Genomic DNA, 21,383 nt, shown 5'->3' on the forward strand with positions numbered 1-21,383 from the left:
AGGGCCTAAGTTGCTGAAATTGCGTTTTGTTATAACTGACCATGTGTTAAATATCGGAGGTGAATCTAGCCCAAATACATTATGGATTGCGAGCTCTCACCCACAATTACATTGTTTTGGTTGTTTCTTGCATGGAAATTGTCTTCCTTTTTTAAAAGCAGCAATCTCGCCTCACATTAATTAGCATAACTTCATAGAAACACACCTACAGTTTTTATAAAGAATTGTGTGTGACAGTAACACAATTTTAATAGTTAAATAAAAAAAATAAAAAGATATTTTAGGTAATATTCCGATCAGCACACAGTACCCTCCCCACATGCTATATTGCATGTTCTTTTTTAATGTATTTTCCAGGGAAACATGACCCCACCCCCACCCCCATCCCAACACGCACACAAAAACCTTTGCTAGCCACAGTCTTGACCTCTACACAGTTTCCTGCACAGGCGCCTGTTTTACAAAATATTTCGTTTCAATGCTTCAAATTCATTTTATATGTGCATTAAATTGTATTATAAACATGCTAAATTGCAAATTTTGCTGTAATAACAGCAAAAATTATTTATCCTAAAAACATAGACCTAGTAACTGTAACATTAGTATTTGTATAAACATGTTTATAATGTTGGTCTTGCATGTCGATTTTTCAAGATAGGTAGGGCCTAGATGTCCAACATGTTAGATGAAGACATTTTTGTACACATGATTGTAAGCATAACTGGCAGGCAAATCAAAATAACCATAAATAAAACAAAAACAAATAGCCCAATCCACCACCACCCCCAAACCACCCCAGTAACAACACCAACCCACCCGAAAATAAAATACAAAATACCCCTCCCCATCGGCAAACACACACACATGCCCCCCCCCAACCCCCCCCCAAAAAAAAAACCCCCAAAAAACACAAAAACAAATCCAGACAAACATGCACATTTTCTATCTATATTTACAGTGGCATGCAATAATCACATTTGTATTATTATTATTATTATTATTATTATTATTATTATTATCAAGACCTCCCCCACCAAACCACCACCCCCAAAAAAGAAGACACGTCACCCATCCACCCCCAACAACATTTATTTTTCTTCGAAATATTTTCACTATCATTAATCACATTTGTATTATCATCATTTAAAAAAAAAAAAATTTCAGCCTTTTATATTTTTTTTCCAAATGTATTTTTTGTTACTCAGCTTAAATCAAGAACCCCCCCCCTACCACCACCACCACCACCACCACCAAAAAAACAAAACAAAACCCACCACCACCACCACCCCCAAAAGACCCGTCACCCCCTCCCCCCACCACCAACTTTATTTTTCTTCAAAATAATTTCACTATCATTAAATAGACTGTTTTACCCTATTGTATTACAATGGACTAGTCCCTGCCACTAGCTTTCGTCACGTGCTCATTCAATCGCCCATGTGCACTGCCTTTATTTTTTATGTAACATTGTTTCACTATTTATGCATAATAGAAGTTGGAAAAGAATGGGGGTATCGTTGCATTGTCCTGATAGGCTAACTAAATATATATTAAGTTGTGAAAACAATGTCACTTTGTACTGCTTATTTTCCGATTTTACGTTTATAACGACGTTAAGGTTAATGGTTACATTGTAACATTATAATGGTACTGTTACCATTTTCCAGTGGCTTCAAGAACACTATTACATATTCCAGAATAATATTTGGAGTGTTTCAGATCGATTTTAAAGTGAAATATACACATGGTGATTAGTAGTTAGAGTTTAACCGGCAAGTTTAGAAAAGGATTCAAATTTGGCAGACATATTTCACAGCACGCCAAACTTCAAAGGGCTATAACTTTCTAACCACTAAATATTTTTCTGTCCGGTTTTCATTAATTTACATTTTTTGGTACATATTTTTGCTTGAAATAAAAAGTTTGACCACATATTTATTTCTTAATTTTTCATTGTTCTACCTACTTGAAGCACATGTGTCATTGTTTAAATATTGTTGTCAGATAACCGCACCAAGTTCTGCGAGAGCAACCATGCCACGGAAGAGTGCACATTCATCTTCTGCGACGTCAACACCAAAAAACAGTGTAATATCCCATGGACAAAACACGAGCATTCCACGACGGAGCACATTCAGTCCTGGCGACCGGTCAGGGACACCTTCAGACAAACCATCTAGAACAACAAATGGCCAAGATGTGCGCAGGTACACAGCTGATGTCATTTTTCAAGTTTTTAATAGAGTCCCCATGTTGCTCTTCACAACCATTGAATGTTATGGAATATTAAAAAAAGAATTAAAAATAAACCTAAACATTATCCATGACTTGAAAATCATGGGATTTGGATTGTCTGTATTAAAAATGCTGAAAGGCTATTACTACTAAGTAGTTAACTTGATCACCATGTACAATCTATCATTGTGTCCTGAACGATCACAGCTCAGAAGCGGGGAAAACACATGCTAGGTAAAGAAAAAATTATTGTACTATTTGGAGGCAAATGAATTTTAGTAGGTTTTTGTTTCATGGATGGCAAGATACTACCGTATATCTTCGCCTATAAGTCAAATTTTTTTCACCCAAAAATTATTTTATAACTTGGGGGGGTCGACTTATAAGAGGGTAAAAAAATTTCACCAAAAAATATTACTGTTTTGGGGATTATTTTACAAGTTTTATTGTTGAAGTATGCCATGTATTTATACTCAAATATGTTAATTTCACACATTTATTTTTTATAACCTTTTTTTTTTTTGCATTAGAACGGTTTTGGTTATGCGAAAAGGCGTACGATCTCACTCACATGCCAAGACAACAGTCCACTTAGTTAAATTAACAGTCATCACTAATAGTAAAAATGTAAACAATACTAACTACCTGTTGCCTGAGTTTATTTTGAAATCTGGTCACTGGCATTAATGGTTGTTCAAACAATGTTTTGGCGGTGATTAACTTCATGAATATTACTGAGCTTACCCTTAAAATAGACTGATCTCTGCAGTTCACTATCTAGAGCAATAGGGACACACATCATTTGGTACAAAAATCAGTGTACTTTCCAGAGTTATCCTCCTTACATGTATTAATATGGCGGCAAAACGTGATACTTTCAGTTTTATCGTAGTGATCTGTTGTCAGTGTTTATAAATAAAGTTGTTGTCTGTGCACAAAACCATCTGTACAGTACTATACAGTAACAGTCAAACAGCTTTCACTCTCTACTAAGGGAATATTTCGTTTTGATGCTATGTAATAATGATAGTTTGATTGGAATAGTCTGATTATATTGCGATGTACAAAACGTGAAAACCGAAGTTTGTAAAATAATTTTCTTTTGTTCAAATATTATTGTTCTCATGTGCTGAAAATAAGAAATATTTCAATATTTATAAGTAGTTTTTCATGGGTCGACTTATAAACGGGTCAATAAAAAAATACGTTTTCAGGGCTTGAAATTAGGGACTCGACTTATAGCCGAGATCAACTTACAGGCGAAGATATACGGTAATGGTATTTTCCCAGTAACATTTTGATGACATAACTTGTTTTGTAAGATCTACGTAAGTTTCATGTCATTCCATTCTTGACAAACTTTGTTCTACATAATGAAGCATGGACTGTGGATGTTCATTTCCATGCATGTTAAAATAAAAATTTATCTAATTAAAAAAAAACATTCAGCAGAATGAGATTAATCATGAATTGTACTTGCAGAATTAAAATAATAAATGTGTATATATATAGAGGTTATTACCAGTGTTTTTCGCTATCGACAATATCATATATTAGGAATAAAAATTATATTATGCTCGCATAATACATTATTTTTATTCCTAATGTATGATATTGACAATACAGAAACACATGAGGGTAATAATCTCTTTATCATATAATCTCATGCTTAATACAACGTGTTTTTGTATACTGTATACGCAACTTTAATTCCAGTCAGCCATTACCCGATATTCAAATGATGTAAGAATTTGAATGGAAATGATGTCTTAATTTGAATGATGTCATTTTGGATATCCTTAACTAAATAAACTAGTGCTTAACATATTTTTTTTTCTGAACGCTGGACAACTTTCAATGTAAAGTTGCTATTGAAATGTTTTTGTGTGAAGACTATGAATGCATACATCAATTATGGAGTGTCACCTAGTACCGTGACCTCAATTAATTTACATCTAATTTGCAAAGCTATCGAATTCTTTAAAGTATGTGATCTAAAAAATATCACATTGCACTGAAAATGTAAGATATTATATGATAAATATATATATATATTATCTTCTTTCTTTTTTTAAAATTTTAACATTGAAAAAGTAAGTCATAGAAATTTGTATAAACCAGATTTACATTTGAGCTTGATTGTGGTGTATTTAATGCCATGTACATTAAGAATATGCTTTAACATTCAATAGGGGGAACAACTACATATAATCAATATTCCCAGCTCTGTTGCTTACTGATATACTCCTGTTTTGCGATTCAAAAACCAAATCAATTTAATTCATTCTTCCTGATGCTACAAACTGGCTGGTGGATAAAGAATCCATTTGCTTTTTTTTCCATGTTTGAAGGTTTTCTTTGTATGTTTCTTTGTGAATATGGGCATGGATTGCAGAAATCAACACTGAATAGACACCAATATGTGGTGAAATAGTTAATCTCTGAAACAGCATGATTCCTAGAATGAGTTTTCGAATAGATTGATTTTTTTCCCCTGGGAACTGCATGATTCAGTGTCGTTTGCATGTTTCCAAACTTCATTTTTCTCATTTTTCCAGTCCGAGAAGGAAGCGGCACAATGACACGGCAGCTTCCAGGTAACTGACTTTCCATCTGATGGAAACATAATCAACTAACCCCTGCTTCTTGACATTAACCCTTCCTTCTCTCTTACCTAGGCTTGTAAATCAAAATGAGGTGTAGTTTTCACTGCTCATTGCTTCAATAGTTCAGTAATATTTAATCCATTCAGATACTATTTGACCTTTTGATAATGGAAACATAAATTTGTTTTATTTTCTGTTAGCTTGCTGGACAAGAGTTTGTTTCTTTATTAAGTCTTCTGTGCTTACAACATCTTGTCAAGGGAGCCATATTTAGTTGTGGTAGTGTTCCATCTGTGATTGTGGAAGTTATAGGATTGGTTATCCTCATTAACCGTATCAGTGGGGGTCTCGTTCCAACTATAGTATGAGAAGCTGGGATACCTGCATATGGGGATATACTTATATTAGATTTGATAATGCTAATCATACCCATTATTTAGATTAGTTAGATCATGTATTACAATAACAGTTTTTTACATCTTAATCACTACTAGTGTTATAAAACATTGTCTTTCTGGAGGTTATGGTTAACACTCTTGGTATATATCAAATGGTGCTTATCTTTTCAAGGCTTTAATTAGCTAAATAGTATATTATGTGTCTGTCATTAGATATTTGTTTAATTTTTAAATAAATAAATAAATGGAAAATCAAACAAATTTTATAGTAGCAACTCTTTCTTTATTAATGTAATAGCAATTTCATTTATAGAAATTAATAATTTTAGCCTACGCAAATAAATATAAATGTATCTATTAGCAAAAAAATAATTCAAGATGATTTATTATCAGTATAAAGTTTAAATACACAGTAATAATGAAAGTTGACTGTACTTACTTTAAAATATTTTGGGTTGGTGTGGGAGTGTGTGTGTTGGGGGGAATTACCTAAAGTGCTTCAAATACCACACCGTGCATTGAGGGACAATCACAAATATAAACAGCTGTTCTTTTCCCCCACATTCCTGCAAATGATTTTTAGCAAACTCGACACTTATCATGTACAGCAAGCTAATAGATTAATGCTACAATATTTGCGAAAAATTGTTTTAAAAAACATCTGAAGCAAAGGCAGTGAAAATGAAAGAGGATTGATATTGGAATATTTTGGCCTATTACATGGAAGGCTTATGGTTATAATTAATTTGTTTGCAGCAACCTTCCAAACTCGACAGGTTCGTCGGAATCTGCTCCTGCAGCTCGACCTAAAGGTCATGTGAAATCTGCCAGTATTTCTCAAGCCTCTCGGGTTACAGATTTGCCACCATTATCTTGTGATGGAGAACCTGCCTATCGACCAACGTAAGTCACTTGATTGCATTTATTTTTATAGTGGGTGGGGCATAGCCAGTGCACCACAATTGGTATGTCAAAGGCTATGGTATGAGCTATCTTGTTGGTACGATGGTGTATATATAAAAGATCCCTTGGTACCAATGGGAAAATGTAGCAGGTTTCCTCTCTAAGACTATATGTCAAAATTACCAAGTGTTTGATGATTTATATATGTGCTCTATTAGTGTTGTTAAACAAAACTAAACTTTTTTTTGCTGTTATGGAATTCCTTAATAATGTAAAACTGACACTGTTATTTATTTTACTTCGTATTGTCAACAATGTTTTGTCAGTTGAACTCAAAATGAATATTGATATGAGTCCTTAATAATTGATCTCCTTTGAAAAGGACTTTTTTCCAGTATTATGTTACATTTTTGTCTCAGATTGACACCTTTTTTTTCCCCATTTGTTTTTAGGACTGCTCCAGGAAAACCATTAGCAATTCCTCTGAATAAACAAAATCTTCAGCGAGGAACAGTAGCACGGAGTACATACCATGGAAAAGACAGACGACAAACTGTTAGTCCATACAATGGGCCATCACATACTCAGGACACATCTGCCATGGGCCCTGGCGGTCAACGCTCATCCTCGTTTCTTAATAGGATAACGTCTAAATTTAGGCCTAGGTAAGTTGTGGCAATATCATTATGTTGTTTTTGTTGGTATTTTTAAAAGGTTTTAAAGCATGTGCTTACTGTAAAAAATTTTTTTTATAAAAACCAGGTCCATATATACTGGACAACATATCTGATTAAATTAGCTATTTGGCAATTTTTTTTTTTTTTTTTTTTTTTTTTTGTATTGTTATTAGTGTTATTTACCAAATGCTGGATTCAATTAGCCAATTAAAATAAAATAAAATAAAGGTGCTTTTAAAAACTAATTGGCACCTTGTTTAATTGACATTAACTGACTACAAAAGTGAAGTTGGCTACGGAAGTTGCCACGGTACTTTGAATTTTGAATGTGTGCAAACATGCCAACAAAATGAACACATGGTTATGCCAAAATGACATTAGATGTACAAATATTCCATGAATTTGATTTTAATGAGCTTTTTGTTGAATTGGTAAAGAATATATTCAGTAAATTCAAGTTAATTTGCTTTGTCGATTTGGGGAATGGTTGAGGACATGCCATAGGTGCTTGAGCTGTAGGGTCAAACCACCTTGATGGACCTGTTAGGTTTTCCCTTTCAACAAGTGACTCATGATTTGTTCATCACAGGGCATAGTATTTCTACTGAAATAAGTAACATTATATATATAAAAAAAATCTGTACCTCATATGTAGACTTAATTTTTCATCTCAAGTTATAATTGAACTTGCTGTGGAAATTATAATGTGTTCTATGTTCTAATTGATTCTGAAACTTGTTTTCTTTTATAGTTATTATATTGGGCATAAAATAATTCCATTTTGAATCCATACTTCTCTTATGTTGTTTGTCAAGCTGTTACTGGGTGTAATCGCGCCTTTCAAGACATGAAAAGTTATTAAGAAATGGAGATATTAAATAGAGCCCCAATATTAATAGTTGATATAAAATTATATTGTATTGGACCTATTAATAGTTTTAATAGTTTCAGTCTTTTTTATATATATATATATATATATATATAGGTACAGGCCTCTGAAAATTGCATGAACAATTATTTCATTCGCATAACACTTACTCAATCTGTTTTAGTGTAACCAATTTTTTATTTGCATAAATTTAGAACATAATTTACATATGCGTAATGGGTTACGCAAAATGAATTGATTTACCTGAAACATTTTTGTGTAACTTGTTGATCCAATGTTTACTTCTCAGAGACCTGGCTATAGATTTTAGAAGTTATCTTACAACTGCGATATCAAACAAAAACGCATGCCATAGTGACATCTTAGCCTACGATGGTTTACAATATTGTAGCGATAAAATAGTCTAGAAAATCTGTGTCCACATTTGTATGTGTGACTGCTTGTGTGTCTGTGTGCGTATGTCTAATGTAGATATATATGTAAATTCTCATTGATGTATTGATACTAACACAGATACTTGCATGAACCAGAATGTATTTCATATCCTTGTCTGTGAAAGCACAAGTTTTATTTTTGCCTAATGCCAAGAGTAATAATGAATGCAGTAGTAGCTGTTTCTAGTTGAAACTCTGCTACATCAAATACAAAATATATTTATCCATTTAAAAATACACAAATATACAAACTGTGCCTTGTGAGGTGCATCTTGAACACATTTTGCATTCATATGAGAAATAAATCAATTAAAATTCACTCTGATTAACATCTACACACAGCTGATACTAAAATATATATACGTGTATAACAATATTGAGATTATGAAATCTGTTCTAGGTTCATGGCAAGAAAAAGTTGTAAAATATCTTTATAAATTATGATGTAAATTTTGATCCCAATTCAGACTGGATGGCCAGGATCCCGAACCTCCCAGCACACGTCTCAAAAGGAATACTGGATCAAAGTACATGTAAGTGGGATTGGGAATAAACGGACCCCAATTTCATAGTCAGGTGGACAAGGGGTATTTTCCTGTAGGTAGACAACTCTTTGTGTTGTCATAAGGAGATGGGTTTACTATTTGTGCTCTTGCTTTATAACCCAATCTTATTTTTATATTTGTAGTCAGGCCAGACTTTGTACTGAGGTAGACAATGAACCAATTTAAATTTTGTTTTGTGTCTGTTCACATTCATAGCATTACAAAGGCACATTAGAAATACATTCATATCATAATGCTTGTACAGTTTATGAAAACCTTTATTCACTATGCACATTTCACTTCATTTCACTTTGTTCAGATACTATTATTATTATATGGAATATATTATAACTAAAAATATGTGATTAAAAGGGTGTGTAGATGTTGATCCGTGTGATCTGTGTAAACTTCATTGTTGTTTAGTAAGTTAACCAAAAAAAATATGAGCATGTGTGATTTGGGATTGATACTATTGATAATGATGATAAAAGTTACGACATTGATAACCGAAGATAGTTTCATACATAAGAGGGTTTAATTGTTAGTTGCACTGTACTCTAACCATGCATGATATGTGTTTGTCAGTTCCTCTGCCATAACACCAAACCTCGCTTCTTAATCGGACATAAGCATGCCAAGGTATTATACCTGACTCTAGAAGTTTTTTTGTGGGAGACCTAGTAGTTGTGTCTGTTGTTAATTAATTGGTAGATAGCTAGTGGGGATGTAAATTTAACATATAAAGCCATGTCATTTATGCAGATTATTTTTATATTTTCTTTATGCCAGCTTTACTGCTCAAGTTTTTTTATTTAGAAAAAACCCCACACAAAAAACCCAAAACAAACAACAAAACAAAAACAAATACAACCGAAAAAAACCCTCCAGCATCAACAAAATTCTGAATGATATAACCATGGCAGAAATACAGTTCAGAAATAATACATTGTACTAATATAATATTATTTGTATATTTTCTTTATGCCAGCTCTAGTGGTGGTGTTAAACAAAACATTCATAACTTTTTTTTTTTTTTTAATGAACAAACCCCCCCAAAACCCCTCAACAACAAACAAACAAAAAAACCACCAACAAAATTCTGAATAACATGACCATAGCAGTAATACATTTCAGAGGGTGGGACATAGCTCCATCGTAAACCGTCTTTCTCATAAAACAAAAAACAAACCTCCAGCAACAACAAAATTCTTAATGACATGACCATGGCAGAAATACAGTTCAGAAATAATTTCTGGTACTAATATAATATTATTTTTATATTTTCTTTATGCCAGCTTTGCTTCTAAAAATTATTATTAATTTTTTTAAACTACTAATGGAAAAATGTAGCGGATTTCTTGTCTAAGACTGTATGTCAAAATTATCAAATGTTTGATATCCAATTAATAATGTGTTCTAGTGGTGTCGTTAAACCACACAAACTTTAACTTTTAATACAGTTCAGTAACAATTCATTGTACTAATATAAATTAGCAGTGTCTTTAATACAGGCTGATTGTTTTGGTGTAACCTGAGATGTAAATTCCTTGGAAGGTTCTGCAATCATGACCACATTAATGCTGTCCAATTAGCTAGTCGTTTAATCCCCCGACTCACCTTTTAACAGCAAATTTTATCACAGTTACACCTTTTTATATATGGCTGGATTGACACAGAATTTTATGAAGAGATCACCGTTTGCAGAATAAACAGTTTATAAACCAATTAATGATATAAACATTAAACTAATTCACAGTTTTTTTTATCTCTGTTTTTATCAGATTTATATAGTGTGTTTCTTTATTTGATGTTTAAAAAATGTGTCTAAGCCATCTTCTGCTGGCAAAAAGGAGATAAATCAGATATCTTAAATACCTATTAATGTCAGCCAATTGCAACCTTGTTACTGCAGTAATTTTTGTTTCATTTAGTATTTTAATATGATGCCCCATGATACTAACGTCATGATTTGTTGGTAAATGGTTTCATTATGTTTGCAGTAAGATAATAATGGTTAGTTTAAAAATAGTTTCAACTACTTATGTAATCATTCACGAATATTGTCACTAGGACAAGCTCTATATTTCTGGCTACTTGATAATTATTATGTGTTTTAATGTGTTACATCTCTCTCTTTAAATAGCAAACGTTTTTGGCTTAGCAGCTCAGTAATTCCAGGGTAACTAAATTTTTAAAAATTAATGTTGGAATGTTTTTATTTTGAATAACAGTGAAATTTGTTTTGCAGTTCTTAACTTTATTACCTGTTCGGTTTGCATCAATAGTGATTTTGCATTTTATGAATTTAATTGATTGTGTTCATTTAAAATGTTTTGATTGTTTTAGCTTGAGTTTGCTAGTATTTATAGCAAACTTGTTTCAACATTGAACACTTATTGACATGTTTGATGGAATACATTTGTGGAATGTCTTTGATTGATTACACTGACTTCCCTGGTGTCCAGTATTTACAGAAATATATGCATGCTTCCACATTGATTAATATATAGTGATTTTGTTACTTTGTGGACAGACTTGTAAACTTCTTGATTGAATGAGTGATGCTTAACAGTGCTGGACTTAAAGTATTAAAGTAAATTTGTCTTTTTATGCTTCAAAAGAGCTTCAGTTAACCCTTGAATTTAAGTTTTCGTGGATGGTGAAAAGTACAAAAAAAGTTGTTGGGTTATGCAAAATTTGGAAACGGTGAGTAGTCATATTTTACAGGCTGTCTATTTATTTAAGCACTGAAAATGGTCCATTCAAGAAATAAAGTGAGGGAACTCTTGAGTTTGCTTGTTGTTGAGTAACTTTTAGTCTTGAGTTTGTCGAAAATGTGCTTAAGAAGTGCTTGAATATATTTCCTTTATGCCTGTCAGAACCCTGAATGATGAATAGTTAAACATGGATTTGTGTGTGTAGGCTTAATTCTGTGGATAGCGACACTGCCAATTTTTTTTGGAATCTTATCACAGAGTGATATATTATCCAAATAATTAGGAATTTGCATAATTAATACAGTGCTGATATTTAATTAAATACTGTACTTTGTTTCACGGACAGGTTTATGACTACTCGAACAATTTTCGTGAAATTCTTGGCAAGAACAATATTTCATTTCATTTGATTGGAATTAAACTGCCACATGATGATGATGGTTAACTTATTAATCTAGGTGTGTATTTCACTGCCGACTGCTTGGCAAAAAGTCAACTCACTCAGTTGTGCTTTTATTCATACCTAATCTGCATTTTTCCCGTAAATATTTGCATGTGTGTTTTTAACATGTGCAGTACTATTCCATTTCCAATGCATCAATTTAAATTTCAGTTTTGCATAAGGTGGGCTACCAAGGTATGAAATATATTGTCCACCATTTAGCAGCAAGATGGGTTTTTTTTACTTTAACAGCTTCCATGTCAGTGAGATTCTTGTTTTATTGTGGCAGATGTGCCAGGAAAATGGTGGACTGTTTTATCCAATAGTGAATTCTCAGTTGCAAGTTGTCTGTTCTTGAGTGATGGTAATTGTTTGTTGGGATTATAAATTTAATTAATTGTTAGTGTCTTCAACGGTTAATATTTATAATAAAACAATATTTGCTCTAATTAACTAGATGTTTTCTACAGTTAATTCAAAGTTGTGGTTTTTCAAATTTTTATCCAATTTGGGTAGTTTTTTTGTTGTTTTTTCCAATAAAATTATTTTCACAAAGTAGACTGGATTAGATCTGAAATGCTATAAAGTAACCTTTATTGAGGTATAGCATAGAGGTATCAGCTTATTTAAAATAGTTCCAGCTTTTATTTTCAAAAAGGTATCACATCCATTTAATTGCATATTTATCAAACATAAAGTAGGTTGTAGTACATGTATTGGACACATTTTTGCCTGAACAATCTGTTAAAGTAGGTTCTTTTGGTTCACTTTTAAAAATGATTATTTACAGTAAATTGCATAGTAATACTACACTCGACCTTAATTATAACTTATATTAGTTGGGAAGGATTGTTTTAAAAAACTAGTTGTGCTAGGAAGTGACGTTTTTGCATAATCCTATCCCCACCAACAAAAACCTTTAAAACCACTAAACATAGTCTTATTTTATTGTACCAATTGCTTTTAATTTTGACATTTTTCAATACATTAAAGCAAATTTTGTGTGTTAATTGTAATCCCACAGTACTGTTTTAAAATAATAAAAATGTTTTTTTGGGTTTTTTTACGGGCATGTGTTTCTGGTAATAAGATCTTTAAGTTCTAGAAAAAGCACTTTCAATAGAAACAATGAAAAAGCATGTGCATCCAATTTTGCATGTAATTTTTTTTTTTACTTGATTGCTTGTAGGAAAAAGTTGGTCATTTTCCTTTTGTCATAAAAATGGAAAACCCAATATATTTCCCATAATTTTTATGTAAATATATTTATATTTTGTTAATATTTCATATATTTATAGTTTGCTACACATTTTACATTGCACAATCTACATTTTGTTTAGCATTTACAAATTAAATATTTACAAGACAAAAAATTTTGTTTTTATTATAAACCTTTTATAATATGGTTTAGAGGTACAGTAGTTACTGACTTAATACATACAATTTGGATCAGTAAGTGGTAAGTAAAATAAACAAATGTTGGTACATTTTTCTAGGCTAATAACTACGCTGCAGAGTGCTTTTTATCTCTACATGAATTACTTCCTTGCTCATATAATCACTGCACACCTACTTACATGTATCTAAACTTTATTTTCAGGTATTTAATTATATATTATAATTTCATTAATTAAAAATAATTTGCACGTTCACATGTATTTACTTATATTCTTTATTCATCATTAAACTTAAGGTTTATTCATTTTAACTTCACTTTTCTTACTGGCAACCTTCGTTTCACCGAGTGGGAAAGATGTTTTGGGACTTTTTGCACTATTTGTGCCAAAAATATTGTAACCTATTTGAATGAATATACTTTCACAGTGTGTACCAAACACGAAATCATTGATTCACAACTTCTCTGTTAGTCATCTAATCTGCGTAAAACTGTTCTCCTTGTTAAAAGTTGCACTTTGCAGTCATCTTAATCTGTTTTTCATTTAAAAAAAAAAATTCAAAAGCATGGCACCACTATTTGTGAAGATCACAAATTGTAAATGACATGACCAATAAGCCTAGTTTTTGTGTAAACAGCAGGTAAGCATGTATCAACTATGCATGGACTACATTTATCTCCTGCCATTGTAACTTGCATGCCATTTTCCCCAAGCTTTCTTTCATAATCTTAAGACTGTCTCCATATTCTAATATCACTTGAACTTTTTGGATTGCTTTAATTCTTTCTATTCATTTTTGTATTTTATCCGTAACGTTTTATTTGTTAAGTATTTATTTGTTTTTATTTTTATTTAAAAACTTAGTCTTCTGTCGGAATTGAGCATTTTAAAATAACCTGCATGCAGCCTTTGATTTCTCAATTTAAAATTTAAAAAAATAAAATAATTATACATAAATTATTTACGTAAACAATATTTGCATGCTGGAAACAACTCATCACCGAGTCATGCATGCACTTAACTGATCCCAGTGTATTTCTTGTTTGGTACTATGGGAGAGAAAGTATTTCTTCATACATAATAATAATTCCGGTCTCTGCAGACAGTGACGAAACAGAGCAGACTCTGTGAGAGAGGGTTCGCCATGTTAGTTATGATTGTTTTTGTAATTTTCAGCAAATTGTTCCGCAGGTCTGTGAATGAATCGAAAGAAGCTGGTGATCCCGTGAAACCCCGGTCATTGCGCTTCACATGGAGCATGAAAACCACCAGTTCCATGGATCCCAATGATATGATGAAGGAAATTCGCAAGGTGCTTGATGCTAACAACTGTGACTACGAACAGAGAGAAAAGTTCTTGTTAGTGTGTGTCCATGGTGATCCAAATACAGATAGTCTTGTGCAATGGGAGATGGAAGTGTGTAAACTTCCAAGGCTTTCCTTAAATGGTGTTCGCTTCAAGAGGATCGCTGGCACTTCCATAGGCTTTAAAAACATTGCATCAAAAATTGCTAATGAGCTGAAACTTTAATGTATGTTTGTGACTATTGGTTACTGCACTCAGTCTGTGGAACAGGCCGACACGGTGTTGTCATAGCTGGTCCTCTGCAGACTTCATCTCGGACTCATCAATTAGGGTTTTATTTTGTATAATGTGTATAAATTGTACAGATCATCTGCACAAGGCTTTCTCAGTTCCCTTTGTACACAATTTTATTGTAAATTATACATACAGAATTATATAAAACTTGGGAATGAGAAAATTTTTGTAGCAGAATAATTTTTGTTATAAATTATGTTGTTCGAGATGGTATTGTTTACCATTGTAAATTAACCTTCATTAGTGGGTGATGTGAGAGTTGTCTCTTGTAGGAGCTATGTGTCATCTGGTGATTTGATGGTAGTGTTTTATCCCAGTGGTCTCCACTATAGGGAAGGTCAGTACATTTGTTGTGTAGACTGTGTTGTTGAACCATATCATTTCATGCACCACAACATCTGATGGAATTACAAATGGCCAGACTTTACTTAGGCAAAAATCAAGTAAGTAATTTTGTGAAGTGCCGTACTTTGTTTGACAGCAATTTACTATTTAGAGGAATTGTGTATTTTTTTATTTTTTTCTGTGACAGCTGGTCGTTTGGTTTGATTACCTCTCAGAGTGGCAGATCCCACTGAGATGATATGACCATTAGCTCATGTTAAAGCGCCATTCCATCCATTTTCTACAACCTCATATCTCATTTTATGTTTCACAGCAAATCTCTCTGCTTTTGTTCACCAACTTTTGTAATGCTTGTAAAACTGTCTCTAAAAGTAATTGCAGATACATAAAAAAAAAATTAAATGTCATCAACACTTGACTCTTTGATGCTTAATAACTGTTTCTCTTTTCTAAACAGATAATTGCTCTTTCTAATTCTTTTTCTGTTTTGTTTTTGTGGATTTTTTAAAATGCAGTTTGCAGTAATAATAAACATAAATTTATACAATGCATAACAATTCAGTGATTGTCAAGATAAAGCAACAGTTCTGTAGGCAGTGTGTCTTTTGCTTGTCATTTATTCATAATGAAGATGGACACAAAATAAGTTCTATTTTTATTTTGGTCAACTGCTGCCAGTTCAAGGATCATTACTGTGATACAGGTTTTCAGCGGAAGGTGAAAGTTAAGTTTTCTTTATTTTTTAACCAGATTACATTGTATTGAAATATTTTCCATTATGTGAACTGGTGCAATATTGTTTGCAATGATATTAATGTTAGTATATTTTTAATATAAAATTAATTTAAGAAGCGACTCGGTGGTTTGAAAAAGAACCTATAGAATGATCTTTTATTATTTGAGATCATACTTTACTGTTTTGTGTTCTCTTCATAAGAAGCATACCGGTTATGCAATAACTTGATAACATATGGGATTCATAATATATTTGTGTTAATGGTTTAACAATACAGATTTTTTTTAAAGTCAGGACTATCCATGTTCTTATTTTTTTGTTTTTAATTAAATTAAAATAAATTTAATTAAAATAAAAACTTGAATGTTCGTATTATAGTAGTTTTGCTCAGTAGTTAAGATTTACAGATTTCTACTAGTAAACATATTTGTGTTAATATGAATATAGAATTTGTGACACTGGAACCTGCCAAAACTGGACCTTGAACAAACCGGATGCCTGTTCAAACTGGCTGAATTACTGGTCTTGAATTTTTTTTTTTTAATTACATGTGTAAATAAACCTGTAAATTTTGAAAAGAGAGGTAAAAATGTATTACCATTAACTAATATGAAGAAACCATTACTTAGTGAATGACAACGGACATTACTTTATGCTTGACAAATGGTAATGACATGTATCACAGATAACCAGTTTCTGAGTTTCCAAACTGACAACTAATGGGGAAATGGACACTTAATTGTTTTGAAAGATAATTACTAATTAGTGACCAAATTACAGATAAAAAGTATATGGCAAGAGAAACAATGTATACTTCTGTAAATAAAATAAAACCAGAAATGTCCTCTAACTGCTAGATCCTGTCTCTCAAATAAATAGTATGGTCATACAGTCATCCAGTTTCAGTATGTTCCACTGTCCTATAGTTTTATTTGAAATATTAGGCAACTTTTAGGTAATGTAGGTTGAGCAGTCCATAACAACGTATGGTTTTTTAAAATCATACTGTGAAATTTAAATGTACTTTAACTAGTATGTTAAATTATGACTATTATTTAAACCACTCTATGAACATGGAATGGTTTTTGGAGATGGGGTTGGGAGGTTTTGTCTTTAAATAATCATGCATTTATCTGTACATCTTTATGAAAAACTAAAACTCATGACTCATAATAATCTTGATGTAATTATATTGTTAAGTATAAACTTTGATGGTTTTGTATATCCCCTCCGTCCCCTTTGGATTATGGTCACAAAATCCATATTCATTTCAGTATCTGTAAAGCGCTTGGTATTTCATACCTATTTAACCATGTGAGTGTTCAACCCAGGGCTTACCGGAACTACTTTCGTAATTAAGAATAACAAGTTCACTATTTGTTAAACTAATATTGATTTTAAAAGTAATTAGTTGTGCCTTAATCCTGCTTAGTACACCAAGGCACTAATATTTTCTTTTACCGACTTTTTTTTTTTTTTTTTTTTTTTTAAATCTGTAATACAGGTACTGAAATTAAAAAACCAAAAACAAACCCAATCATGTCACATTTATATGAAGTTCAGTTCACAGTTTGATGTTTACAGATGGACAATTTTAATTTTATACATTTGACAGGATTGGATATTTTTCATAATTATACTAATCATACTAAATGTAAATCTGGTAATTTGTTCTATGCATAGGTGATAAAAATAATGATACTTTTTAAAAATTTAGACCAAAAAACAACAACATAGGATTCTTAATATAATCTTCAAGTGTGTGACAAATAACTTTTTTTTTTTTTTTTTTAAACCCTGATTTTAGCCTTTTTTGGATCAATTTTTAAAAGTGCATATGATTTAAAATGTTGAAAAATTACCTTTATTCTGTATCTTTTTCAAAGATCATTTCAGCTTTATTGTTAAATTGATATCATATCCCTGATAACTGCATATTGGTTATTTCACATCATTTTATAAAATTGCAATTATATCTCAGCAAGTTTATTCACAACTAATTATCAATATAGTACTGATTCGTTTGAAAATAGGAGAAAAACTATGAAATGCAGTTACATCTTAGCCAGTTTATTCCCAACTAATTATCAATATAACACTCATTTGTTTCAAAAATAAGACAAAAACCATAAAAGTTGAAGGAAGAACCCAAACCTGAATTTGCCTCTTTAGGTCGGTCTTCACATTTAAGAACATTGATGGTTTATCCTTGATTATTTTTACATTCAAAAGCAAAAAGTGCGGCAAACATTGCTTGTAGGGATGGATAAAATTGACAGCCACAGTGTATTCAGTTTCTGCAGGCATGTCATGCGTCACCAGTAAAACTCAATTTGTGACAGTAAAGCCAGTATTAACATTTGTAAATGGTCCAGTACAAAATATTTTGACTTGAAACAATATTTTTAATAAATTTCGTAGTTCATTAAAAAAATTATGTAAGTACTGGTGTACAATATATGTGATACATTGTTTAGAGTTGGTCTTATAGACTTCAGTTTTTATAACAAAACCCACTTAGAGGATGTGTAAATATGCACATGTATTTTAAAAAAACAAAAAGAACATTTTGAAATGGTACTACCTGAAATAAAAAAAATTAAAACATTTTAAAATGCAGTTACCTTTTTCCATTGAATCCGTCATAATTATAAAATGGTTAAGACATTTTTATCAACTGTTTATGATTTTGTATAAAGTATATATATGAATCAGGTGTAAAGCAATTAATTCTGTATAGGAAAGAACTACTGGCACTTGCATTTACAAAATGTTCACAGCAATAAGTGACAACAGTTAATGGCTTCCAAATTATGCAAATTAATGTGTGCAAAGTCGTGTTTACTTGGTGAACATAAATGGATCAACAAGACACAACCAAAAACAACGAAAGTACAAAAGCAAATGAAAAGAGTGCAATACAATAAAAATTGCTGTGATTAGTATATATGTAAGAAAAATGAAAATTGTAAAATGTTGGGTAAAATCTTAGCAACAATGTTTAAAATATTAAAGCCAATTTTAAAAATTTGTGTTTAGGATAGCCATTTTAAATTTCAATGTGGCCACCATGCTTTTTTTTCTACAAATTATTATAAACCTACATTATGCTTTTTTTTCTACAAATTATTATAAACCTACATTATGAGTCATATTTTAATGAAATTACATTTGATTTATATTATTCAAGCCATTTTGGATTTCAAGATGGCCACAACATTTTTTTTTTGATTTGCTGACATCTTAATATCTAAAAATGATAAGACTGACAACAACTTTATTCCTGACTAGTGTTGTATTTTACAAGGATTTAAGCATTGTTGCCAAGAGTTTACACACATTTTTTTCTTATTTTACATTTTCATACATGTATACAAGATTATTGCACCAGTTAACTGATAATAAAATTTCAAATTATACCAGTACAACAAACTTAAAATGCTTGGAAGTGGGTATTCACTTCAAGAAGATTGGAATATATGCATTAATGCTTAATAGTAGTGTTAAAAATTGTGTGTTCTTTTTAATATTTATAAAAACGGAACATTGTATGGTATTCAAAATAATATAATAGCAATTACTAGGTGTTTTATTGCATTAAACTGGTATCCGGTAATAAAAAATTTGTGTATGTTTTAAAGTAGTCCAGGTAAGAACTTTCATATTTATTAAGTTTTAATTAAAGTCTGAAATTGATCTATTATGGCTTGGCTTGGCTTCTTGGATTATGTTGACATCAAGTCTTTTAATTTACGTTGAAACTGCTGATTTCTTTTGCTTTTTAACATTTTTAAAAAAAAAGTATGCTTTTTAGGTGTTTTCAAGGAAAATAAGATATTTTGTTCACACATCTACGAAATTTGTATTTATGAAGTGTTAAAAGGCATTTCAGAGGTATACGTTGAAATAACCAAATTTACACTCACATATCTGTGAAATAATATCTTAAAATAACTTGGCACAGACTAAGCTGTTAAATTTATAATCAGCTAGAGTAATATTTGGTTTTACTTGACTAGTAAGGTGATAAAATTGGGTTTAAAGGACCAAGTCACTTTTATTCACAAGGGCTATTAAAAAGAAAATTTCACCATGATTGGGGAGATCTTATTTTTTAAACTCTGTTGCCCATCAAATATTCACTGAAATTATGTAGCGTACCAATTGAATTGCCTACTGTGTAGTGCAGACATGTCCTTTTTCATCTAAATTGAATTGAAATAACTCGAACCAACCCACTGCTTTGGGGTTTTGTATAATAACCTTAACCATCCCACCCACTATCTTATAAGCATAAGATATTGCATGGTCCACTTATGTCTTTGTATTTAAAATTTCTGCTTTGTTATACCATTAGATTATTAAAAAAAATAATTATATTGTATGTTTTATCATAAATTATATATGGTACATAAGGCCAAATCCAATTAAATATGGATTACTTAGGATGTTTTATCATTTTCCATTCATTTCTTGGGAATGGAGTGGTGCTTTACAAAACAAATTCATATACATTCTGTAGGCAGTTCTGTTTTGTAAGGTAGATATAAATGCAGAAGTTTGTAAACTTTAATTTAACTATGGTTGTTTACTTTCATACAGACATTTTGCTTTTATTGCTTTAATATTGTCTTTATTTATTTCGAGATGAAGAAAAATTACATTTCTATCTTTTATGTGATTTAGTTAACAAGGCTCAGCTTTTTTTTTTCTTTTCTTGCTTTTTTTTAAATAACAGGAAAACGTTTCTTGTACATAGGAAGTGTAACTTTATGCAGTTTGTAAAGAACAATAATAAAACAAATTTTATTGGTTTATATACATATGAATGTGATAGATCTTTGTATATGTAAGGATAAAAGTGTTTTTCTCATTGTTAACAGAAGTGACCATTGTACCAAGACATCATCATGGATCGACTTCTAGGGAATGATAGCAAATGACAATTCATCCATTAAAATGTATAAATATACTAACTTTGTGTTTTGTTTTGTTTATTGTTTTTTTCTTACACGCCTGTTGAGAATACCATTCTTTATTTTTGACAACACATGCATTTTGTGACAACACTAAAGATATTCGATGTAACCCTGTGGTAAAGTGCTCACTTGATGTGCAGTCGGTCTAGGATCGAGCCCCTTCGGTAGACCCATTGGGCTATTTCTCGTTCCAAGCAGTGCTCCACAACCGGTGTAACAAAGGTTGTGGTATGTACTGTCCTGTGTGGGATGGTGCATATAAAAGATCTCTTGCTGCTAATCGAAAAGAGTAGCCCATGAAGTGACGACAGTGGGTTTCCTCTCTCAGTATCGGTGTTGTCCATGACCATACTGACGCCATATAAAATGTGTTGAGTGCATCGTTAAATAAAATATTTCCTTTCTTCGACTGCTCCTAGGTGATATTCAGGTCACCCTAGCTATTTTGTTCAAATTTTGACCTGAATGTGCTTGCCCTAT

The 21,383-nt window shown here is 31.5% G+C and overlaps 1 protein-coding gene across 7 annotated transcripts in view; it reads left to right on the top strand.

Annotated features, from left to right (window-relative positions):
* The window catches only part of LOC121371289 (MAP/microtubule affinity-regulating kinase 3-like), a 51,887-nt gene extending 30,987 nt beyond the window's left edge, over positions 1-20,900 (top strand). For 3 of the 7 annotated variants that reach the window (XM_041497073.1, XM_041497075.1, XM_041497074.1), the window contains exons 15-21: positions 2,005-2,207; positions 4,794-4,832; positions 5,996-6,142; positions 6,595-6,807; positions 8,610-8,675; positions 10,831-10,866; positions 14,435-20,900. In XM_041497073.1, the coding sequence (XP_041353007.1) occupies positions 2,005-2,207; positions 4,794-4,832; positions 5,996-6,142; positions 6,595-6,807; positions 8,610-8,675; positions 10,831-10,866; positions 14,435-14,774 (1,044 nt within the window). In that variant the 3' untranslated portion in view covers positions 14,775-20,900. Of the gene's footprint in view, positions 1-2,004; positions 2,208-4,793; positions 4,833-5,995; positions 6,143-6,594; positions 6,808-8,609; positions 8,676-10,830; positions 10,867-14,419 lie in introns of all 7 variants that reach the window. The other 4 variants (XM_041497076.1, XM_041497077.1, XM_041497078.1 and 1 more) reach the window with 4 other exon arrangements.
* Positions 20,901-21,383: the final 483 nt, after the last annotated feature.

The sequence above is a fragment of the Gigantopelta aegis genome, chromosome 4 (genome assembly GCF_016097555.1).
Source record: "Gigantopelta aegis isolate Gae_Host chromosome 4, Gae_host_genome, whole genome shotgun sequence".
Classification (NCBI taxonomy): Eukaryota; Metazoa; Mollusca; class Gastropoda; order Neomphalida; family Peltospiridae; genus Gigantopelta; species Gigantopelta aegis.